The 25,873-nt window shown below is 38.5% G+C and overlaps 2 protein-coding genes across 2 annotated transcripts; both read right to left on the bottom strand.

Annotated features, from left to right (window-relative positions):
• Nucleotides 1–233: 233 nt before the first annotated feature.
• LOC133995304 (spindlin-1) lies at nt 234–10,345 on the bottom strand. The gene is made up of 7 exons (XM_062434646.1): nt 10,208–10,345; nt 3,226–3,331; nt 2,862–2,910; nt 2,618–2,759; nt 2,222–2,339; nt 1,057–1,290; nt 234–940 (listed from the first exon to the last, which is right to left on the bottom strand). The coding sequence occupies exons 2-7, from the start codon at nt 3,263–3,265 to the stop codon at nt 741–743; spliced, it is 783 nt and encodes a 260-aa protein (XP_062290630.1). The 5' UTR covers nt 3,266–3,331; nt 10,208–10,345; the 3' UTR covers nt 234–740.
• A 2,563-nt stretch (nt 10,346–12,908) lies between these two features.
• On the bottom strand, nt 12,909–23,043 carry zmp:0000001301 (rab9 effector protein with kelch motifs). Its single transcript, XM_062435294.1, has 18 exons — nt 22,982–23,043; nt 22,317–22,389; nt 22,180–22,219; nt 20,620–20,698; nt 19,998–20,086; nt 19,730–19,876; nt 19,548–19,599; nt 19,278–19,378; nt 18,755–18,840; nt 18,011–18,092; nt 17,824–17,909; nt 17,649–17,736; nt 17,400–17,448; nt 17,128–17,218; nt 14,931–15,031; nt 14,637–14,721; nt 13,935–14,039; nt 12,909–13,013 (listed from the first exon to the last, which is right to left on the bottom strand). The coding sequence occupies exons 1-18, from the start codon at nt 23,041–23,043 to the stop codon at nt 12,909–12,911; spliced, it is 1,521 nt and encodes a 506-aa protein (XP_062291278.1).
• Between the last annotated feature and the right edge of the window lie 2,830 nt (nt 23,044–25,873).

The raw sequence follows: 25,873 nt of genomic DNA, 5'->3' as shown, positions 1-25,873 counted from the left end.
TCCATTTTTCTATGGCCAGATGTTTTAGTTGTTGTAGCACTTAATTTGTTGAGAACTTTCAAATCCATCTATGGAAATTTTCTAGGAGTACAATGAACAGATTCTCACTTATTGTTTCCTTGTTTTTTTTAGCACAGATTTGTTACAGGTGATCTCTAATTAACATTGCAGTATCCTGCATATCACCAAGACATTGAAAACCAGTATATGTATCTGAACACCAGAACAAATTAGTTTTCAAGAGTCTTTGAAGAGTTTGGTGTAAGGAGATCTTAAGAAATCCTGAAAGGATTTTCAGGGGGCATTGTTTGGAATGTGAGATTGTCTGTCTCACTGTCCTTTCGAAATCCTTTTCTAGCGTAAAACTGAATTCCAGAAGACTTTGTTGACTTGTGCTGTCCTTGTGTGGCGTTCTCAGAAAGGTATTCTGGGGCTTCTGAAGGTTTTGGCTTTTGTAAAACCGTATTTATTATTTCCTATTGCAAAAAGTCCAGTCAAAGAAGGTCTTTTATGAGTCTTCACCTTCACCAACCAGTTTTTCCCCATCTTTTAACGTTAGTGGACCAAAAAACAAGCCCACTGTCCACAAAGTATCTATCCTCTGTTTCTCTGTAGTGATATTTTTTTTTTTAGTCTTGATTTTTGTCTTTGATGGTCTGAGGAACAAGTGCTTCAGATGTTTCAACATGTGTTGCATTTTGTTTGTCCTGGAAGGAGGGGCTCAGGATGTCGGCAAAATCTTACGAAGTTTTGACCAGGTCGTAGACATAAATGAGAAAGTCGTCGTCAAACTTGATGAAGTAGACGGAAGGCTTTGCCTCCACCTGGTGGATGACCATGCCCGTTCGTTTGCCCCCGTCCTCTTTGGCGTACTCGACCTGTTTACCAACCAGACTGTCTACCACTTCACCAGGCTCCCTCTCTGCTGGGACGGTGTCATCTACAGAGAGATGAAGTGAGAGATGTTTGAACTTATTGGTATTAACGTGTCCTTCTGCTCATCGTTTTTTTTTAACTTAAAAAATAAATTCTAAAATTAAAGATAACTCTACTCACTGGAGTCGGGCATAATGCGGAGGTCTCCTTCTTTGTAGTCATCCAGCAGCTGGTACATATAGAGGACAGGGTCTTTCTCGTACGTAATGTAAAACCAGGTGGTCACGATGGGAGCCCGGGCAAGCACCATCCCCCTCCACTCTTCCTTCGGACCTTCTTCCGTCTCAAACATGTGCTCCACTGCTTTACCTATCATGGTGTCCGCTAGGTTGACGTCTGTCAGACGGGATTTAGCTACAAGGATAAAAATTCAAATCAAGACAAAAGTTACTTTCCAGGCAGTTAATGTACAGTTTTTAGAAACAAAACACCATGTTTGCAGGCCTGTCATGCTGTGATTGTTTATCATGACAGTGGCACCACAGAAAACTGGTTTATCCTCAATGGTTCAGTTTTAATCAGTGTAACCTGGAATTGTTCAACCTCAGCTGTTCTTTGAGCTTAATGTTTATCTCAGCATGCTAACATTTTAGCATTAGTATGTCGACATGCTCACAGTTATATATCAAATGTAATCATGCTGAATTTTAGCATGTAACATGGCATTTTAACATGTCAATACACTACCTATTAGCAGGACACTACATAAAAAATGTTAGCATGTTATGGTGCCAAAATTAACATACTACTACTACTAAATGTTAGCATATTACATTAATATGCTGAATGTTAGCATGTTTCGCCAACTTTAACATGCTAATTTATTAAATACTAGCATGTGACAGAACCACACTGTATGTTATCATGTTATGTTTGTAAAATGCAAAATGAAAATGCTAATATACAAAACATTACATATGTTACACATGCTAAATTTGTGTATGTATCCTGTCCTGCCAATATTATCATTAGTAGAAAACATTAGCATGCTAACAAAAGTTCTGCCAACAATAACTCAATACACTAAACATTTGTATCTTACACTATGCTACAGTAGATGCTATAATGTTACATTTCACTTACAGCAGTGTATATATTTGGTAAATATATGCAATAACATTAATATTTATTATCAGTTAGATGTGTTCAAAAATCTTTATTGTTTTGTTTTTAAGTTACAAAACTGAATAAAGAATAAAGCTTCCTTAAACTAGTGAACTACTTGCGCAGCGTTCTTCCACCACTGTGTTAAACCAGTATAGTCGTGCTTTAAGTTCAGTTTTACCCAGTCTGTCAGGGAGCACCTCCAGTCCCTGAACCCGCTCATCTTTATGGAGCTCCAGACCATAAACACAGTCGAACCCATCATACTTTATCAGATAGAGAGATGGGTTCACTGGCACCTGGTGGACACACATAAGTATGAAAAAGTTATGGTTTTCCATTGTTTATGCGCTTTTATCCACATATTGTTTAACAATCAACAATCATCAATAGTAATACATATCTCAGCTTTCTGGAATCAAGCAGACAGAATGAGCCTGATGTTTAATAAGCACTGCCAAGTGTTAGAAATAGGTGGCAGATATTTGAACGGACATGGAAAAACTTGCCTTATGGAGTTACCACACACCTCAATTAAATCCTCATTCAGTCAGTAATTACTCGGCTCTCTGGTTACCTGGTCGAGCACAGTTCCTTTCCAGATCACGTGTCCTCCTCCTTCTTTCCACACGTGTTGGATCCTGCAGCCGACAATGTTACGTCGTGGTTGCGTGGCTGACAGAACTTTGGTGGTCGGACCTAGACTGCTTTTATGTTTTCTTTCCGGAGACATAAAAACAGCACAGTCAACATTAACTGCTATGAAATGGTGTATTGTTTGTATTGTACATATTTTTAATACAAAAAGGGTTTAAACTCACTTATGGGGATTCTTTTTCTTCATCATATTTGCAGAAACACCTGCCTGCCCTGAGATGAAAAACAAATCACAGCACATAAAACACTGACATACACAAGTTACAACTTCTACAAAAGATAAAATGATGAGCAGTTTTGTGTGTACAGATCTTTTGTCTGATTCTTGCCTTTAATGTAATTTTTGATCCAGCAAAACCAGTACTGTATTTTTAAGTTATTTATTCTTAACTTGGCATCTACAGGCCTGTATAAATTACATTTTATTGTACTTGCATGGTGAAAATAAAGTTATATTATCTTGCACTGTGTCTGCATGTTAAATATTAATAGCATGTGTGTTTCTAGGTAGAAAGGGTGACCTCTGACCTGTATCAGCTGTGTCTCTGTGTCCCGGAGGGCTCTTCATTCATCTGGAGGCAGGGAGGCAGCCAGGCTGCCCAGCCACACAGCTACAACACAAACTTGTCCAGGGCTGAAACAACAGGAGGAGAAAGATAGAAACACATTATCTCCAGTTAGTGAATTACAGAATAACTACCAGCCACAGATCTATACATCTATACACCAGCCTGAAGGGCTAAACTTCACTGACATCTACTGGTGAAAAGCAGAAATTACAACAACAAAAACAACAACAGATCTCATATAGTGTCTTAGCTGACATGTATCAACATGACATGTATTGACTGCTCTTCTCCAGTCATGATTCACTGGGTAAAAAACATTCAGTGTCATGTTAAATATGATGATGTAAGGGACTGAAGTTGATTTGTCTCATCACATGAGTTTAGTGACCAAATAAAAATCCACTCAGAGGAATATTTTGGGAAATTCTCTGGTTTTATACACATTCAAGACGTGTTTAGCCTAACTTAGCACACACAATGGAAGCCAGGGTAAACTGCTAGCCTAGCTCTGTCAAAAGTGAAAACACACTGTCAGATTTATAATTCTTGTAAGAAAGCCTTTTACTACCATTTATCAGTAGGGGTTGGATATCAAAGCTCAATGCTTATTTGGTACTGACTGAAACATGTCCATAGCACTGTTGAAAGCTGGCATCAAATGTCTGGTCACATATTTTCTAAATTTAACAATGGAACGACAAAAGTAGTGTCCATGCTTACAATGTGATGGTGATGATGCAAAATGACGATGATTAGTTAGTCCCCGAAATCTTGATTTGCTGCTCACTATTGAGTAAACTACTTACTGTGCATTATGTAGGGAGTAGTGAATAGGTTAAAAAGGGAGTTATGTCACTGCTACATGTAAAACTACAACAGATGATTGCAGGTTTGGTATTATTTACCCTGTTTCCAGAATGCAGCAGTGTTAAGATGTTTAGCAGTTTTTTGGGTTTTCAAGGTTCAAATTTCAAGCTCTTAGAACGTAAAGTTATCATGTAAACAACTGCCAGATACATAGTCATAGTTATGTCTTTATATGACTCATAACAGAATAACTTTCTACAAGCAACAGTTGACAACTAAGACAACTCAATTCCCTGAGGAAGACCATGAGAAGTGGTTGTGAAATGCCTGAAAAAAATAGTATTTAGAACTTGGGTAAAGATGTTTTGTTGTTTTGACTCAAGCCTTTCTGGTTTTGGTAATCTGGTTGTGAACAGCAGGGGAAAACATGATGCACATCTGCTACAGTCAGCGAAGATCACAGTGAAGACGTCAGATGTGTTTTGATTGTATCGCCTCCGGTTGACATTTCTGCATTCTGCCCTGAATTCTGGCTGCAGTCTGCATTAGTCAGCGTCAAGAATCAGACCCTCTGTGTATTATTTATCACAGCAGTGTTTGGAGTGAACCAGGAAGTTAAATGCCTTGCTCAATGGAACTTCCAGTTATGTACTGAGAGAGGGAAATGTATTACCAACTGTCTATGGATGAACAATGAACTGATGGACTATGAGTGGTTAGTGGATAAGGAAAATAAAGTTGCATTATGGGACAACGTTTCTGGAGCTTAGCCGATAAAATGGTCGAAAAAGGTCTTGACCTACAAATCATTGACAATAAGGGGCAGCCCACTACTGTTTTACTGTCAGTTGTCATGGACTGAATGATTCATCCATTTAAAAAGAAAACATAACAGGCTACTCATATGAAAAAGAAAATAATGTCAACTTTTACTCAAACGGAAAATGTATTTTTAATCTAAACCAGTGAGACAACTTTGAAGAAAAAAAAACACAAGATGTGGATTAGTGAGAGAGTAAGAGAGCCGTGTCAGATCAGACCACAGTGGATCAGCCTCCAAAGGGTTTCATGTCTTGAACATGAGACTTTAATTATTGATCAGTAGAGCTAGTGAGGAAGGCCTGCAGTGTATTATTTATCTGCAGGCAGGCTGTTTTGTAACACGCTTGACCCTGTAGCTGCTCGCTGTACCCTTCACTGTCAGCTCTGCTCAAGACCTTTACCCAGCAAAACACTACAACTTCAACTACAGATACCAATGTAAATGGAAAATTGTAGACAAACTGAAACTAAACTACTTTCATTGACAGATCAACAGGTATTTGTTTGTTTGGCTGGTATCACCGCAGCTGTAGTGAGTTTGTTTGGCCACTAAGTGATGGTATGGTATGATACAATACAATAGATTTTATTGTCCCTGTAGGGAAATTTGTCTTGGACTCAAATGCTGCACACATAAATGCCTCCACAGTTAAGTTCACACCTGACTGAACCCAGGTGGCATTCAGCCCAAATTTAGACCCAAGAAATGTGGCTTTACGCCCAGCCTGGAGCTATCTTTTTGTTATATGTCATTCACTGCTGATGGTTAGCACACCAACCTAATGCAACACAGTGGTTAGTACAGTCAAAGAGTGAAAAGGGAACAGGAACCTGACCTGTGCACACTATTTTTTTGCAACCTGAAACTCGATACTTAGACTTAGACATAGACAATTGATCTATTAGTCTATCAACCAGCAACTATATTAATTGGTGATTTATTGTTGTTTTATGCTAAAATGTATTGATTCCACCTTTTTCAAAGTAAATCTTTGCTGGTTTTAAGTTTATCTATTACTTTGATTTATGACTGAATACTTGCTTAAAGTTTAGTACTAATATGCTCAAGTTAGTATGCTATGTTAACACACTAAGCTAAGATGGTGGACATGGTAAACAGCCTGACAGGGCCTCTAGCGTGGCTGTAGACTTTACATCTTTAAACTTTCAAATACTGAGACCAGTATCAGCCACAAAACTTGTGAGTGGGTCCAGTTAGTAACAATCCCTCATTTCAGTTTGTACAACAAATACTTAAAGACTAAAGTCTGATGTACTCCAGCCTGTGGCCTTTACCTGTAGAAGAAACTAACCTACCAGAAACATAAGAAGCATTTTTCAGTGCTTGCTGCAGCTGGTGGTGATTTCCCTCCCGTTGCCCTGAGCAACACATGATTAGTCATCTGTTGTCATCAGGGGCAGAGCAAAACTGGACAGAAACGACTCAACGTCATTCTGTCCAGCAACTAACTTTCAACATACTGAAACCAGAGAGGTGGAGCCCAGACACACACACACACACGCACACACTGTACTGGTACTGTAAGGCTCTCCTGGGTGAAAAACATACTAAAGACTGAACATTTCACTCTGTTCTCCGCCAAAACATCTGGATTATATCAAGTCCCAGCACTGCACAAACCAAGACATTCATTTCAGCTCTGTGATTCAACCAGTAAAAAGTAATAGTTTATCAATTAATCGTGCCAACATCTGGCATTTTGAAATCATTAGCATTGGCCAATGCTTGAGCTCAAGAAGCCGGTAAATAGGACTGCTAGAGGGCTTTTAATCTGAAACGGATGTGGGAAGTCGCAGCAGTCGGTTGACCAATGGTACAACTTCATCACTCAGTCAGTTACAGACTTTGGCGTTTATAGTGATGGCCCCACTCTTTCGTGAAGTGAAACTTAGTGCTCCCCCTGGTGTCAGTTTCACCATTCTATGAGCAGACGTCAATGAGCAGACGTCGGGGAGCAGACGTCGGTGAGCAGACGTCGGTGAGCAGACGTCGGTGAGCAGACGTCGGTGAGCAGACGTCGGTGAGCAGACGTCAGTGAGCAGTGTGCACTACACCAACTTTGTTCATTTTTTATTTATGTATGCAAGTTTACAATTTTTCGTCCTCTCACAGAAACAAGATGGTAATAAATGCTTCTGTTAAGTGCACTAAAACTTTGTATTAATTGTTCATCCATTCTTTTCCAGAGTTTAGTTTTTTGATTACATTTTTTTAAATGTTGAATAATAAGTAGAGTGCAGGTCGACTCCTGCAAACACAGACAATGCACATTTTTTTAATTCAAATATATTTCTGTGTTCAAGTGAATAATACATTAGTGTTAAATAAATGTTCATTGGGAACAAAAACAAATAGATTCTGCCCAGTACCTCTAACATAGTTATTTATTAACTAATCGAACAAGTTCAGACAGAGTGCAGATCTTCAAACAGAGACAATGCAACACGACACGGTTTCAGTCAACAATGCAATGACACTAACATTACTGTTAAATAATTATTCAATTAAGTTTGGCAATTATTATTAAATTGTTGTATTTAATTGGAGGTAAAAAAACCAACATGAGATTACATTGGCATTAAATATAATGGCTCTCTGTCTGCTCTCTTAATACTGGCATCAACCATTAAAAAACCAACATCAGTCAACCTAGTAAAAACTTTTTCCTGACACTTCTTTAAAGTCATGTTCTAATATTTTTCCACAGAATCAGCCAAAAACTGTTTTTAGTCATTAAAAACACAAAGCTGTTCAGTGTTTACATTCCAGTTCATGTTCTCTGAGAAATAAAAACTTGAATCTAAAAAAAAGACTTAATTGAAGCATCGCTTCAGGGTTTTAATCCAGCTTCTTGAAAACGATCTTGCATACTGATGAGTTCACTGTACAACAGAGCTCATCTGCATATCAATCATTTGATGTCAAATTACAAGTAAACTGAAAGCTAGCAAATTGAAACAATCAAATAATCAACAAGATATTTACATTTTCTATTGTTTTCTGCAGAATTTGAGTTGAGCTCAAGCAATAAATCATCCAAGCTGATATACTGGTTAATATGCTGGGCACTAAATGATAAGAGATGTCAGTACAGTGATATCCTTATTAAAATGTTTGTTATCTGTGACTGATATCGTTCAGCTTTTTTCTTTTTTTACACAACTATTTCACTATTATAACACTATTTATATGTGAGTCCAACACAATAAATGCCTCCTAATAGAACCTGTCTGAAAATGTGCACTATTATCCCCACATTGAAACAATTATCACGTCTCATCCTTTGCTATGATGATCTGCGTTGCACCTCACCTTCTAGCACTGTTCGTTTGGAACAGCTATAAACACACTAGTTTTTTTCCAGCATAGACTGTAGACTCAAGGGACCGCTACAACCTCCAAGCCCAGGGTCACACGACTGACAGAGACAAACGAAGAAATACGTGGCTACTTTTTTACTAGACTTGTGAAACACGCTGAGGCTATCCAAAAGTACCATATCTGCACACTGTAGCAGCCCCTAAAGAGTTTCCAGAGAGAAGGGGACTGGTAACACAAGTGTTTACATCATCGAGAAGGTTTCTCGAGTTTAGAGAGACAGCGAGTCAAATAGTCAACCAAACACTCTCAATTCCCTAATTTTTCCTAACAACTAAAGTATGACCATTGTACCTCTTCTTGTAAAAATGATTAATGTTGAGTTACTCCCAATGTAGTTTCAATGCTTTAGCACCCTGAACAAAACTACAGTCATTTCCGTTGTATTGGAGTAGTTGGCAGATACTATGAGACGCCATAAATGCAGTTTTTCCATTTCCCAGGACTTAACGCACCATAACCTTGATCATCCAATACCTTAGACCTTTGAGAACTTGTAGAACAAAGCTGGTTGGTTCTGAATTCCCATTGTATTTTACCAACTTTGGAAGGATTGGGTCCACGTCATTGAAAAGGCAACCTCGATTTGTACATATGGAATTAATGAAGACACTAAAAGGACGTTGCCAAACCTCTGGAATCTGCTCTCCTTTGGTCTTCATCACGAATTTTCAGTCGTCAATGGTGGTTATTGCTGTGCCATTGTACACAGTACAACAACTGCTTGACCAATCACAAGCAACAGCCACGGAAAAACACCAACATTCCCTGTACCTTGATATAGTGGTACCTCCTGAAGGACACCGAAATTTAGCTTTCAGTTTTGACGACAGTGGAAACGAAACGTCGGGACAACAGCCAGACGTTCTGTTATGCGTCAGTAAGTCTTGGTAATGAAAAAACACCATATTTGTGATTTTATTGTAATTCTGGTGAACTGAGTATTTAAATAAGATAACAACTGTGGTGACACGTTGTTCTCTTTATGTGGGAAGACAGATGTGCCGCAGATGTGTTGAAATAATACATTTTTGGGGTTCCACAGTCTAAACAGACTAAAATGTGATAAACAGACAAAAACACAATTCCACAATCTTCCCTAAGTTCTTTTTTTTTTTTGTGCAGTCGGAGATGAGCATCAGCAGGTCAGCAGCTGATTGACAATCAGACTTCAGGTTGACCTTTGATTTTGTTGCAAGTTGGAAAAAGGGGCGTAGCCATCAGACTGAAGCATTGAAATCAGCTACAACAGCTTCAACAAAAAGTGTCAAATGTTTGGAACACTTTATTGAATGCATTCCATTGAGCTTCTTATACTTTATTTACTGCATTACATTGAAACAATGCTGCAGATGCATCAGTGAAAGGATGTGTCAAACCAGACCCTGAGTTATAAATACATGTTTTTACAGCTTTCAGTTTACAGTTCTGACAGTTGTGTCAGCACTGTTCTCTTTGTGTCTTTCCCCTTTTTCAATCAGCCAATAAGGTTGGTAGTTTGACCCCCACATAGCTGACTGGCTAGGGGGAAATTAATAAATATACAGTCATCCTCTGCACTGACAAACGACCAAAGCAGGTTCTGCAGAGCCAGCGTCAGCCATGTTGCTCGCTTATTTCACTCAGAATTATTAACATCCCCAGATCATGAGAAAAGGGGGGCGGGTAGGGGCCTCAGACCAGGGGACTGTCGGGCGGCATTTCTGCGGAAAAGGCAGAAATCTCCCAGACAGAAAGAAAGCAGCAGACTGGCTCTGTGTTTGTCTGCTGCTGCTGATTTCCCCCGCCCCTCCCCCGCCAGACCAACCGTCGGCGGGAGAACGCCACCGATAAAACGAGCGCTCAGTGAGTTGCTTACCTGTGGGCTGACTGGCGGGCTAAACAGACAGGTGCATGTTGTTTTCTGTCTTACCGTGATTAATTTTTACAAAAGGAGGTGGAGGCGGACTGCGGTGGGTATTCTCGCCTCCTGCTGTCTGTCCACAGAGCCCGTTTCGACTTCACAGGAACCAGCGGAGACTCCACAGCCATTTCACCGCGAAGTGTAAAGTCCCACACGACGAAACAGCACAAGTCCGGTCATTCCTTTCACAATAAAAGTGTAAAAGCCTTAGCGCATACAATCATAAACAGATGTGTGACAGCATATATTACAGTAATAAGAGTTAGCTGGGGCTGCGTTTAAGTTATGAGTTTACATTTAATAGCATGAACATTTTTTGAAAGCATCTTATTCTTCCTATCATCTTCTCAGTCAGACAGGAGATGGATTTCACTTTCATCTCTACAATCATTGATTGTAATATTGGGCATAGGCATTTAAAAAATGATCAGTATTTGAGTACTTGCATTAAATTATTTTAGAGTAGTCAGGTCTTCACGAAGAATAATCTAAAATAAGAATAGTGTCCGAAAAGAACACCACCCAACACTGGCTTTGAGGGGGGCGTGTCATGTTATAAAGTGGGTGTGTCATGTAGATACTGTAGATACCGCAGATAGACCTTCTTGGGGTTGACGGCCCATGGGACGCTCCTTTAGTCATCCCGCCACCTGAAGAAGGTTTCAGAGAGGTTGTCACAGCTGTCAATCATGACATCACGTTCCCCTTTTGATATCCTTAAATAACTAAAAGCAAACTTGTCAGAAAAATGAGCACTTGAACATACACTGTCGTGATAAGACCTACCTAACATGACAGAAACCATCTACAGGAAATTTATATTTGACTTTTACTTTCATTTTTTCAGTTTGGCCCATCTCCCGTTCGTTAATTTGAAGGGGTGAGACCTTTGACCTGTAATGCAGCCAACCACCAGGAAACAATCGAGATGCTTTGGCTTCACTTTTAATAAGCTGTCATATTTATATGCAGTCAGTGCTTCCAATACAGACTTAATGTTTATGGTATCCTTAGCACACAGAAGCAGTTGGGAAACCCCATCAAAAGTTAATATTAACACAGAATATATGGTGGTTTTAGCATGACTTAGCATTGGAGATGTTTGTTAATTTAACAACCTTATACCACAGCAAGCACATAATCTTCCTAGCTGGGAAAATGAGAAGCTGACACTGGAAATACCAATGTGGGAAGTGTCATTTTGATCTTCTTAAAACACTTCACAACATATTTCTTCTGCTAAATTGACAAAAAATATGCAATAATATAAAAATAAAAGGGTCCTTCAAGAATTAATATCTATGAAATAATTTGTGGTCCAATTTTTATCCTTTGTTTTAATGTGTTCTTTGGGGGAAGTTTTGACTTTGTAATTTACAGTATATTCATCAATTTATATGTAAAATTCAATTCATGATTTTAGTTTGACCTCATTGACATTCTAATTAAATGTAAAAGCAGACAATACAGTGAATAAAAAAACTAATATGAACGAGGTGAAAAAGAATTGCATTGTAACATAATGTAGAAACACCAGCTTTTATTTTACCTCGACGCTACACTTCCGGCCTCATTGCCGCATCCTTGACGCTAGTCACTCTCTCTCCCCGCCCCTGCCTAGCTCTGCCAAATAGTGCAACCGAGAAGAAATACAAGGACACCGACTGCTGCATTACGCTGTTTTTCCTTGCCTAATAGTGATCCGTCCTGCTGTTGAATGCGACAGTGCAGAAGACTGACAGAAAGAGAGATAAATACAGACAGACACATAAACAAATACAGACAAACAGACATATCATTAAAGATAGTTTGACAGATAGATACAGACAGATAGATACAGACAGGGAGACAAATAGGCAGACAAACAGAATGGACACTGACATACATAGTTCAGCCAGTTGATTCATTAATAAAAATGAATCATTAGACTATAAAGTGTGTATCTTGACAGTTATTAAAGCTAAATGTCATTATTTGTCCTCACTAAGCTGTGACGCTCTTGGAAACTGGCCTGCATCCACTTCTGGGTGGACATACCTCATTTTCAAGTCTCCTCACATAACATTTTTATACTCTTTACTTTGTTTGATTACAAATACTGGAGGGAAAAAAGTACTCCATCCTCAGTACATTAGTACTACAGTGGTAACCATGGCAACAGCCATCTATGCTGTTTGCCGCGGTACACTGCAAAACATCTTTACTTGACATTTAGTGAATTATGGAGTCTTACAATATGATCCTCTTATATTTCTATGACATTACCACACTAAAGTAAGATGGTGAACATGGTAAACATTATACCTGCTAAATATCAAGATGTTAGCTTTGACATTGGGAGCAGTGAGTTCAGCCTCACACAGTCTCTAGTATCTATCTGTAGTCTTGTTTTTTTCTTTCCCTTTTTAGCAGGTTAATTACACCATGACAGCAGGTTTATTCTGAGGTTCCCTCTCTCACTCCCTCTCATTAGTCACCTGTCATACACCCAACTGTACAGATAGTAACATTCAACTTTCTTTTTTGCAATACATTTTTATTGAAGAAAAGGTTCTTTCTGATCGAAAGGCCAGCGTTCAAATCGAACAAACGAGACGAGAAAAAAAAGATTAATATCAGTGACATCTCTTTATTGCTGTACATAAAGGAGTGTATCCTAGAAGCTCAATTTTTAACACATTTCTTTAACTATCTATCTACAGTATCTGTCTCACATTCCTTTGAACTGCTGCATAATGGACAGAAGATGCTCGCTGCGTTTCTGGATGCTGCTTTGTTCCTCCTTCAGCCTCTCCTGCTCCTGCAACACCTCCTCCTGAGAAGAGACAGATCAAATAAAAAAACAGACCTAAATGTAATGCTCCCATATCACAAACAGCAAGTCTCACTGTGCAGTTCGTTTGGTGTTTTCAGTCTCAGTACACTTCAATTCTGAGGGTTAAAGAGCCTTAAAAATGTACGTTTGATTTCCGAAAACAAGTTCAAGAAAGAGGCAGTTCACCAGTGAAAACTTAAACAATCGCCTCATGTCTTAAAGGTGCAGTGAGTAGGATTTACTGTCATCTATTGGTTAGGTTGAACATCTAAATACCCCTCCCCCACCCTTCCCTTCCCAAGGGAAGGGTTCTTCCGTAGGAGAACACACGATCACTTCAAAACTCGCAGAAAACAAGAAAGGCCAGTGTTTGTTTTGTCCATTCTGGGCTACTGTAGAAACATGGTGATGTAACATAGCAGCCTCTATGGAAGAGGACCCAATCCTTACGTGGATATAATTCTAATTCTAGGTTCAGGTGATAACACACTAATAAAAACATACTTTTATGTATACTATCCTACATACAAATTATATTCCAATTTCGGCCAAGTCTGTTCTTCTATGTCACACAATTATACATACTGCACCTTTAAAATTCTACACACTGCACCTTTAGTACTTGAGCTCTTGCATGATGGGTATGTTTTTTGTAACTGCAATTAAGGTGACACAAAGTTGGCACACATTTTCCATGAGCTCATGGGAAATTTCCCCCTTGGAGAAAAAGGAAAAGTCATGAAATTTACAGTTTCAACTTGTTGGTCAGGCCACATGAGGACTATGTGAGTGATGTCACTGCTTCAGGTGACCCTCGGTAACAACGTCTTCTTACAAACCATTGTGTTTGTGCCAGTAGAGAAACCAGACACATCATGTTGCCACTGTGAAATGGAAAAAAGTGTGGATGTATTCACTGACTTTGAGTCTGCAGAGCTCCCTCCTCTCGCGGTCGTTTTCCTCGGCTCTGGCTCGGAGCCACGCCTCATTCTGAGAGCGATGTCTGTCCAGCATCTCCTTCAGCTCCTGAAACACACACGCATACACACACATACATGTCAAATTTATTTCACAATACTACAAAACAACACAAAAGTTATGTCCAGATGTTCTGTTTTTGTAATATACAGTAGTATGTTAAAATGGTGAATTAGCATTAGCACATTATCATACATAAAACAAGTGGTTTAAATTAGATTAAGTCGTTTAGATTAGATTAGATTAATTTAGATTGGATTAGATAGATTAGAAAGTAGAGTCATAGACTATACAATAGATTATATTGGCATATTATTCTTAGATTAGATTAGATTAAAATAGATTGGTTAGTGTTGGATTATAACAGATTGGATTAGATTAGATTAGAATAGATTAGATTAGATTAGTTGATCTGGGATTAGAATAGATTGGGTTCTATTAGATTAGTTGGTAATAGATTACATTACATTAGATTAGATTAGTTGGTGGGATTCGAATAGAATGGGTTCTTTTATATTAGTTGGTGTTTGAATAATAAGATTAGTTTGTATTGGATTAGAATATATGAGATCAGATTAGATTAGATTAGTTGGTGTTTTTCCTGGTGATTATAATTGATTGGATTGGATTAAGCTGGTAATGAACCTGTTGCTGTTGTTGTCTGTGGGAATCATGAGCTTCTTTCTCTCTCTGCAGAGCAGCAGCAGCTTTAGACATCTCTGACTTCTCTCTGGAAAAAAAGAAATTCATCTGTGAAAAGGTCAATACAAGTCTGGTAGTTTTCCAGATATCACATGGAGAGAGTTCATCAATGAATCAGTCACACAGATGATCCCCTCAAAGTACTGTATCCATTTTTCTTATTCCACATCCTTGTGAAACAAAAAAAAAAGTGACACAAACTAAATGGAGATAAACAAGCATGTAGGCTGTATGTACCGATCCAGTTTCTGGAACTCCTGGTCCAGCAGAGTAAAGGCTGTCTGGATCATTTTCATGGCCTGATCTCGCACAGCACCGAAGTCTCTGTGGACAAACACCTGCAGGAGGTTATCTGTGTTATTAGGTGTGTGAGCAGACAGCATGCTTCAACTGCTACAAGGGTATCAACAGTCAAGAGTATTACTACTACAACTCCTGCTGTTATTACTAAAACCACTACTAGAACTACTAGAACTACTACTTCTGTTACAGTCCATTCACCAGACCATCAAAGTCTCCCACTACATGGGAAAATTGATTTAACAAGCTACCAGAACTGTTAAAAGAACGACAACATGTGGAACGTATGGCCTTATTTCAAATGTAGCATTTTCTGATTAAGACATACGGGATATGCTGATATTATTCAGGTTATATACGCATTCTTTCGACATGTATACAGAACATTGGGAATATGTGTCTCAGTTGGGGTTTCTACAACAGTTTGCAGTTGTGGGTTGTAAATGAAGAAGGTTGTAGAGATGCATGCCCAAAAGAAAAGCCCACATGTCTGGTAAGAAGGATAAACAGACCTACTTAAACATTTTGACAGACTTGGATATCAACTTATGTTTTTGAATATGCGCAAATATCGCAACGCCAACCTTTTCAAGAAGGTGGTTCAACAAATGAAAGAAGGAGGCTGTGTTTGAGCAGCTGAACAAGTCCACCACCAGTGGAAAACTTTGCACAGCAGCACGTAAACAGGAATTTTAGTGTAATATTCATTTTGAGTGGCCATGTTAACAGTTTACCAGGAATGTTGCTCTTTTCAGAATAAGGGCAAAACTAGAATATGTTGTGCATGTAAACACAATCATTGTTGGTTCATTAGTAGAGCAGGTATCAGAAAACTGACCTGTCAGAACAGAATATGTAAATTATGTTCTCAGCACTACACGTACAGAAATACAGGTTAATGAGAAACCAGAGGCCTTCTGCTTTGCATCTGTATGTGTGAACATATTGTTACATGTTACTGCTTTAAATACCACTGTTACAACTGATGCTTCTACAACTAACCGAATACTGCTGCTACTATACAACCAATCTTACTACTGTAAATCCTACCACTGCTACTTTGCTACTGCTACAATTAATGCTGCTACTGCTAATACTGCCACTATACTGCAAACTACTGCCACTACTACTGCTATTAATACTACTGCTAACTACTGCTATTACTACTACTGCTAACTACTGCCACTACTACTGCTAACTACTGCTACTACTACTGCTATTACTACTACTGCTAACTACTGCTATTACTACTGCTATGAATACTACTGCTAACTACTGCCACTACTACTGCTATTAATACTACTGCTAACTACTGCTATTACTACTACTGCTAACTACTGCCATTATTACTGCTATTACTACTACTGCTAACTACTGCTATTACTACTACTGCTAACTACTGCTATTACTACTACTGCTAACTACTGCCACTACTACTGCTTACTACTACTGCTAACTACTGCCACTACTGCTGCTATTAATGCTACTGCTAACTACTGCCACTACTACTGCTATTACTACTACTGCTAACTACTGCCACTACTACTGCTATTACTACTGCCAACTACTGCCACTACTACTGCTATTACTACTGCTAACTACTGCCACTACTGCTGCTATTACTACTGCTAACTACTGCCACTACTGCTGCTATTAATGCTACTGCTAACTATTGCCACTACTACTGCTACAACTGCTGCCACAACTGCTGCTGCTACTACTACTGCTAATGCTACAAGTACCACCATCACTTCTAGCGACAGCTATTGTTACTGCTGCTGCTCAAGTATAGTATCTGTAGTTTTGTGTTTGTGTTGCATCCAGCAAGCAATGTACATGCTCTGACTGTTTTCTGACATAGCCAGCGTACTAATGGACCAACAGTGTTTCCATTTGTTTCCATATGTCGTTGTTGTTTTAAAGGCCTCAGGGGTTGTAATACAGCAATGCAACATCCTCTTTAGACCCCTCAACCCTTCTTGGTTTCTGCATTTTCTTGAATTGTTTTATTCTGTTCATTGTTTAACTGCATTTGTTCTTATTAAACTGGTCCTTGTTTTTATCAGATATCTTTTTCTTCAATATTTAATTTGTTGGTTTTATATCTTCTGAGAAGCACCATTGTTGTCATCACCTGTGCATTGGCTGCTGCGTTCCTAGACTGATTGGATGGAGAAGACTCACTCAGCTCGTAGCGGACGTTGGGAACTTTAGTGGGTGTGAAGCTGTTAACAGTCGAAACCAGAATGAAACCAAAGTGTCAAAACTGAAAGATGAGACCCCGGCAGAGCGTGACATGAATCTACCGATATGAAACTACACACACACACACACACACACACACACACGCACACACATACACCAACGGATGGAACAGAAACACAGCTCTGTACAGCAGCTGCTGACCTGTGGCTGACTCCCTGAAGACCAAACTCAGACAGAATCTCCTTCATCACTGTGGAGAACAAAGTTTTTTCTTCACACAACGCCCTCTGTCATTTTTCATGTGTACAACAGAGTACAACACTATAAATTATTTGAAAGGAGAGTGTATGAAAACGTAGATCATTATCCACATTTGCACATTAATAAAACATTGAAGTCTCTCTGCATTCATGTTAGTGTCATATAATCAAATAAATATGAATAATATACCTGGCTGTCTTTCTGAGGGGTTGATGAGTTTCATCACTTTCAGGTCATTAAACTCCTGCTCTTCATTCTTCCCTCCAAATATATACAGCTGTCATCCCCCATACACAGAAAGTACATTTTACATTATAACAGCAATTAACATAAATTACGTTACACTACTTGGAGATACACTAACATGGCTATGGAGGATGAAGGCAGTGTGCCCATATCGACGGGCCGGGGGAATCCCAACATATAGAGGAACCTTCCACTTCATCTTAGCTGGAGAGACACAGAGAGACGATGTGGAATATTTGAAGAATGTTAGTTACTAGAACAGTTCATTGATTTATGTGTTAGTTAATCTGCAGCGTCTCACTCACCAATACTGAGTTTATGAATTTCATTGGATGACATCCCTGCACCGTCCTCGGTTGTGCTTTTGCCACCAAACAGGTAGATATCCTCCATGGGGTTTAACATGGGTAACACGTACACATACACACACACACACACACACACACACACACACACACACACACACACACACACACACACACATTAGTTATTTTATGCTTCTGTCTCGTTGTTTTTATTTTTAGTTAGTTCATACTTGTTCTGGGAGAAACAATATTTATTTTAGCTTTATATCTTATGGTTGAAATGACAAAATAAACTACAAAAAAACTACTGTCACACATGACTGTATGGAGGTTTAAGAGTGCCAATGAAATAATTAGACTTTTTTTAGTTTCTATATAAAATAAAATAAATAATTGTTCCATTTTTAAAATAAAGAATGAACTAGTGCTTTCTGTGTTTCTGGAACATATTCAGCATAGTCTAAACAACAATAAAGAAATAATCCATAAATTATAAATTATATTAGCATTATGACAGCTACTCCTGCAAATAAAAATGTAAAGTTAAATGTTTAGTCTGAAATCAAAGCGGTCTTCCAGTTGGTTTGACAGTGGCAGACAGAGGTAAATAGATCACGTGTCAGTGGCTGTGGTTTTGTGGTTGTGTGTGTGTGTGTGTGTGTGTGTGTGTGTGTGTGTGTGTGTGTGTGTGTGTGTGTGTGTGTGTGTGTGTGTGTGTGTGTGTGTGTGTGTGTGTGTGTGTACTTTATCATGGTGTGCAGTCAGTGTTTGTCCGCTGCAGGCTGTAGGTGATTCTCCCTTAACCTCCCATTTCTGCCACACCAAGTTCTCTAAAAGCCAGGACAGACAAAAAGGTCAGAGGTCAGAGACTAAAAACTAGATCTAAAATGTTTAAACTTTAGACTATTAAACTTTGAAAAGCTATACTTTGGTATGGAAGCCCAGGACTGACTATGTCAAAGTCAAATTATTCCATGAAATTTATGATGTATAACATTGCATTTTAATTTCTATGTTTAAGAATGATCACTAAATTTCAAATTTTAACAGCAGCTTCTGTTGATTTCCATTCCAAAGCATTTGTATTTCAAAGCACACTGTGGCAGACTGTGTGCTGTCTCAATACACCTTGTGTTAGTGAAATCACATCTCACATTATATTTATTTTATCTGTATGTCAACGACTGAACCAAGTTTGTTTAGTTGTATTATTACATTGAAACACCAGTACTGTATATATAAACACGCCAACTGAATCAGTGTTTACCTGTGTTGAGGACATGGAGGTCTTTACATAAGTCTCCACCTGCTCCATAACCTCCGTACATGAAGACCTGATCACCAACCAGAGCAAAACTCTGACCACGCCTACACACACACACACACATACACACACTCATATTACACACTCAGTGACCACATTTACTACATTTTAGTATAATATGATGCAACACAGTGTAATAAATTCTCCGTCTGTGAAGTTTAGGATACTCAATTTGTGTCAACACTGTGTCAGTCAGAGAGGAAAGTGTCTCACAGGGCTGGAGGCAGTGATCCACTTGTTTTAACTGGTGTCCAGGTGAGAGACACTGAAACACAGCAGGGAGGAAGTCAGTGAGGAAAATACAGGAAAATTGTTGACATGCACAAATTTTCGACTGGTCAAATGTTTTATTTAGCAGAGTCATTGTAGAAATCAATGGAGACAAGATCATGGACCTGTGTTGAAGACCATGAGATCATCAGTTGGATGTCCCTCCAGCATGCCTCCATACACATAGATGTTGTCTCCCACGGCGGCAGAGCTGTATCCGAGGGTTTTCAGGGTCACACCCCCGGTTGTTAAGCATTCCCAGGTCAGAGACACTGTTAGAAAATGTAAGTACTGTCACAGCTTCTTCCTTTATGAAAGACTAAAGCCACAACAAAGTGTAAACCAGGCTGGAGGTGTTTCACATTTCCTCCACCTGCTGCGTAACATCCTCACCTATGTCAAAACTGTAGACTCTTGGCAGACATTCACTGGCATCTTGATGGGACACGCCTCCAAATAGATACAACTTCCCTTTAACAACACTAAGAAAGAAAAAAGGGCCATTACAGTAAAATACATTAGTGTACTTTTTATATATTGTTATTGCCATTATTGCTGATCCCAACGAGAATCAACTGCTCTCCACAGCTTTTAGTTCACTAGATTGGTTTTCTAAGCCAACAAAAGCAAAACAGGGATGCTTAATATGAAACCACAGGCAGCCACTGCCATTACACAAGCTGTACTTGTAACTTTAAGCTATTATTATGGACCAAAACTATGACATAAAGCCTGTCCATAAATACCCAACATGCAAAATCCTATTGAATTGAATGTCTTGTATGTTCTACTTTCTACTTGTACTGTTTTATTGTTTTTGCTTGTTTGCAATGTTTTAATTTATTAAAAGGAGCTAACAATATAACTGGAAGTAATGGATGAGGACAATAATGTAAAACTTTTGAGATATTGTTTGATAAACTTTAGTCAGTACTTAAAAAAAAAAAATTAAAATAACTCAAAGTATATAAAAATGAATGAATAATTGAAGTTATAAGGCAGTGATGTTGTTTACCAGAGTGTGTGTCCTTCCCTGGCTGAGGGAACGTCTCCATTCTGAGGAATCTCCTCCCACGTCACATCATCAGGAGTAACTACAAACAGCAACACCTCTGATTATTGTTCAGTCTTCTCGGTTACAGGAGTTCAGCTTCATAGCAGTGTTTCTCTGATCAGAGTTTCTCTCATCAATAAATCTGCTGGCGTGAACTAGCTGTAATAGTCTACGGAGAACCGAATTTGACTTACGGAGGAATTTGAAAATAAGTGACTGAATGAATTAATAGATACATCAACAAACAAATGGGGTGAAATCAATTTAGAAATAAAACATTACATGTGAAATAACTTAATAAATCTAAGTTTGTGATATATTAACTTCACCTCAGGATTTTTTGTTTATTATATTAGTTAGACTGTGGCCATAATTAAGGCATCTATTTTACCTTTAAATTAGTAAGTTGACAGATTGGATTAGTTTACAGTGAAACAAGATGCTGTGACCAACAAGTATCTCGGACAAACTATGGCATTTTCTTTGATAACTATAACTTCCATAAAAGTGGCAAAAAAAATGATAATGCCATTACCAGTGAATTTTGCTCATGGTATCCAATTCATTTCTTAGCATGAAGTATATTTTACTATCACACCATCTGGTTTCCTCTAAATACTACAGAGTCTCCAAAGACCACAAGAAAAAAAAGATAATGAAAGCACAGCTGTCACCACAGATTTCGGTGAACTTCTATTGATGCTCCACTGAGAGCATACTGACAAAGCATCAGTGTGGTATGGAAACTGCTCTGTGGCCTCTGCTGGTGGTGAAAACCACCCGACACATCACCGCATTCAGGATATCTATTGGAAATTTTGGCAAAGACATTTCACACCGAAACCATGGACTGTTTATTCTACTGCAATCAGCAGACTGCAGAAGAGCTTTTTTCCCACTGCTTGTGTGTGTCTTTGAACTGTAATAAACCTCAACAAATGGAACTATTTACTTATTTACAATGCCCCTGTATCTAACATACTGCATTAGTGCAAAGGTTCATATCAGTACATCACTTTATGCCTAAATTGTACATTGATTAGATGCCAACTGCATCCAGTTGTTAAGTACTTGTTCTTTTTCACCTACAATAACGTTGAATCTAATCTAATCTAAAACATGTTGAATGCATTTCCTTCCTCATAAAGTATTTGCAAAGCCAATTAAGAAATTCAAGCCAATTAAACATCTGTGTTTGTGAGCAGGCGGTCTTCCTCTTCACTGCCTTTTGCTGGCAAAGTGCTGTACATTTCTGGCGCCATCAAGTGTCAAATAGTGGAATAACATCTTATTTATCTTATTTATCTTATACTGGTCCTTTATGCAGCTCCTCAGTTCAGCCTCTGTCTGAAATAGGCCGTTTTATGTCCTGTGTCTGTAAGGCAATACGTTAACCTAAAGCTTTGACCATGTTTAGCATAGATACCTGACATCATAACAGTATATACATAACCAGAAAACTAGAAATAAGCACTTGTTGTCCAATCAGGACTCTGTGGGTTTACATCTGTAGCCTTGTACCTGTTAGCATGTAGAAGTCGTTGAAGTAAACAGGGTTGTCCTCCTAAATAAATCACAGGACACAGATCAGCAGAAAAAAATGTATCATCCAGATTCTATGTCTCAGTCATATTTTATAAATATAAATATAAAGTTACCTCTGGGTTGATGCTGGAGGCTCCTCCAAATAGAAAGGCAACATTTCCTGCCACAGCTAAAGCGTGACCATGTCTGTGACAAAAGACGTGCACAATAAAAAATATGTCAGCCAAACAATGAGCAACGACCACTCGCTGAAAAAGACGGTTTCATGTCAGCATCACATTATTTAAAGGTGCAGTATGTAGAACTTTAAAGGAGTAGGATGTAGAATCTAGTTGGATCTGGCGGACATTGAACTTAGCAGAAATGGAGTATACATTTCATAAGTATGTTTTAATAAGTGTATAACCACCTGAAACTAAGAATATTATTTTTGTTACCTAAGAATGAGCCCTTTATATCTAGGGAGCAGGTCCCTGCCATGTTGCACCACCATATTACTACAGTAGCCCGGAAAGCACACACCAAATACTGTTCTTTCTCATTTTTTGCAAGTTTCATAGCGACTGTACATTCTCCTACATCCTTAGAAAGAGAAGGGAAGGGTGAGGGAGTGGTATTCAGGTGTTAAACCTCACCACTAGATGCTAGTAAATCCTACACACTGCATCTTTAAAGCCCTGAATGAGTTTAAATTATCACGTGGCTCTAAAGTATCAATAATCAGTCCATATTTAGATTGACACACACTTTGTTATTGTGTGAAAACAATGTGACCCACCTGGGACTCGGAGGTTCTCCCCTCATTTCTTTCTCCAGCCAGTGACCGCTGGCTAATGCCATCTTTACATCTGCTTTCTCTCTCGCACACACACGCACATACACAAACACACACACAATTACCAGTAACAATTTGTTGGATGGCTCAACCACTGTTAGTATGCTTTTTATAGCTATCCTCCATACATAGCATACAGTGTGGTCAAACACTCATTGAGAAAGAGGCCTGAGGTCAAAGGTCTCTAAGCTTGATAGAGAGGGCTCTAACAGATTTGGACTAAAAAACTTAGCCAGGCCCCAGATCATATTTTGTTTAGGTTACAGAGAGAACAGCTGGCATGTCAGAAACACTATATAAGCTCCTCCTTTTTGTTTGTTCATTGTCATTCGGCTCATGCATTATGCCTTATGACCCAAGGTTGTATTAAACATGCATTAAAGAGAACTCCTGGTTTCGTCTCATCTAACAAGTGATTAGTTGTTGGTACTATATTAATAGAACTTAACCTTCTCTGTTTTTATGTTAATGTTTTTATGTCTGTTCTATGGTTTAGTTTTATCCTGTACTGTACCTGAACTTCACATGGTTTGACTGGCTCATTATTCCTGACAAGTGAAGCAAAGAATCATCCAATCTTCACTAAGTTGGAAGATTATCGTGTTCTGTAACTGGTTGCCACACTCTTGTAGATGTGGCCTGTTTGACATCATTTATCATAACTCTTTTACATATTAAGCTGAATGTAGACCACACAGGTACACACATATCAACTCCTGAGTGTGAGTGAACCAACAGATGGCACTACAGCAACATGATGAACTTAAAAGACCATCTCCAAATGCAGGTATGTAACTTCTGTAAATATTCGGTCATGTAGAAGATTGTGCAGCCTTGTCAGAGGTGTCGGAATGTTGTCTAGTTACAAAAATGACATCGGCAGGGTGAAACCTACCTGTTCAGGTCAGTGTCTGTCAGGATGATGACTTCTCCTCGGTTTTCTACTTCTATCGTCGTTTTCTTGAAGCTGTACCGAGCCACGGATGAGTCATATCGCAGGTGCAACAGATGTCCTCTTTGTCTCAGTTTTCAAGTAGGATACACTTTCCTCTGCAGGTAAATTGTTACCTAGCAACTCCTCCAAACACACTGAGAACCAGAGCAGTTCAGCATTCAACAGGACAGAGTGAGAACCCTGAGAAAGAAGGAAAAATAAATCGTGGTTGCTGTTCTTGCTGCTTCGACACATGAAAAATAATTCTGAGAATTAGTTACAACAATTAATAAACAGTATATCACAACAGAACATTAATTAATTTACGTTTAAGTCACTTAAACTGTGACCTTGAAGCAGAGGTCATGATGGAGAGCAACACTGTACAAAATTCAGTTGACCCTATTATCAGAATGTTTGTCTTTACATTCTGTATCAATGCTGTTTCAGTTTCTCTATCTGCCCAGTCATACTTTCTGCTGATTATACCTGCTGAGTGAGGTCAGTGTAACCCCCTACACTCCTATAATTTTGTTTTATTTCATTGTAACACCATGGTAAATGCAAATTCTGAGCTGATACTTTAAGTGATAATTAATGTCTTGTTTTTTTGTTTTAAACTATTTTTATGTTGTGCTCTAGGCTCCTGCACAAAGGCACAGTGCATTTTAAGACGAGTTGATAAAGTGTTGTTACCAACTTTCACCATAAGAGGGAGCTGCTTTCTAGAGCTTCTAAAGAGATGGTGGGCATTTTAGACCTTAACACTGACATTTTTTTAAGTCTGTCTTAACAACACTCAGGTGCCCAAATGAACATTGAAACCTTTTTTTTTCTTGCTGTATTAATTCCTCCTGCTCATACTGACCATTAGAAAATCCCTTCATAATGCACTTACAATGTAAGTGATGGAGGAAAAAAAACACAATCCTCCTTCTGTGCAAAATTACTGTAGGTATGAAAAACAGGAGCAATAATATTTTATGTATTTGCATTTTGTTTTAGTTTTTTTGTAGTCAACAGACAAACTGTTGAAAGTCAATTCTTAACAGACATTTATACATGCGTCGTACTGTTGTTTTTATGAGGTGTAGACAGAGATCTATAAAATCCCAATTAAAGGCGCCTTTATAAACTTAATATTGATGATTATTTTGTGTGATCGATTTGATCATTCTTTTAATTTACATAGGATTTACACAGGAGCCACATCTGTCACATCTGTAGACCATCTTTGAACAGAGACATTGTGCTAAGGAGAAATAATAGTCGTTGGTTAAAGTTAGCAAAAGATTGTGGTTTTTTGTTTAAATGTTAACGAAGTATTCTCTCCAACTGTCGACTTTTTCAGTATTTAACTGAAACCAGCATCCCTCCCAAACCTGACCAACATGGCTGTGCTGTGAGTGTCTGTACATACAGAACTTTATCATCCTATAGCTACGAGCTGAGATACTGTAGGGAAAAATTCTACACATTGTCACTTTCTACATATTTATTAACAAATGTTTCCTCATTATTATGATAAGAAGCATAAGTATATGGATGGCATTACATTTCTCTCAAAAACTAGGGGGCATGATTGAAAAATACTCTGCTCCAGTATTGTGCACAAGAAAAAACCTTGTGCCTCCACATAGTCTAAACCTCTATGGGCCCCATCACTAGATAACATAAATTCCTAATAAATTGACAAGGCTTTTATTTATCCCACATGCAGGTAAATAAAGACCTGCAAACAAAACGCCTACTCCACAAATATGCCTTTAGAGGTGTTGAATCACTTGTTCTTATTTGAGAGTTTTTTTAGAGAGAAATTGCATTCATGTGCAGATAGAAATGCCAAACATTTAGTTTTTCAGTGCTTTGTATTTGTTCAACTCATGTTGAATCATCTGACA

The sequence above is a fragment of the Scomber scombrus genome, chromosome 15, assembly GCF_963691925.1.
Source record: "Scomber scombrus chromosome 15, fScoSco1.1, whole genome shotgun sequence".
Taxonomy (NCBI): domain Eukaryota; kingdom Metazoa; phylum Chordata; class Actinopteri; order Scombriformes; family Scombridae; genus Scomber; species Scomber scombrus.
Note: the sequence above shows the minus strand (reverse complement) of the source record. Positions and strands in the feature narration are given on the sequence as shown.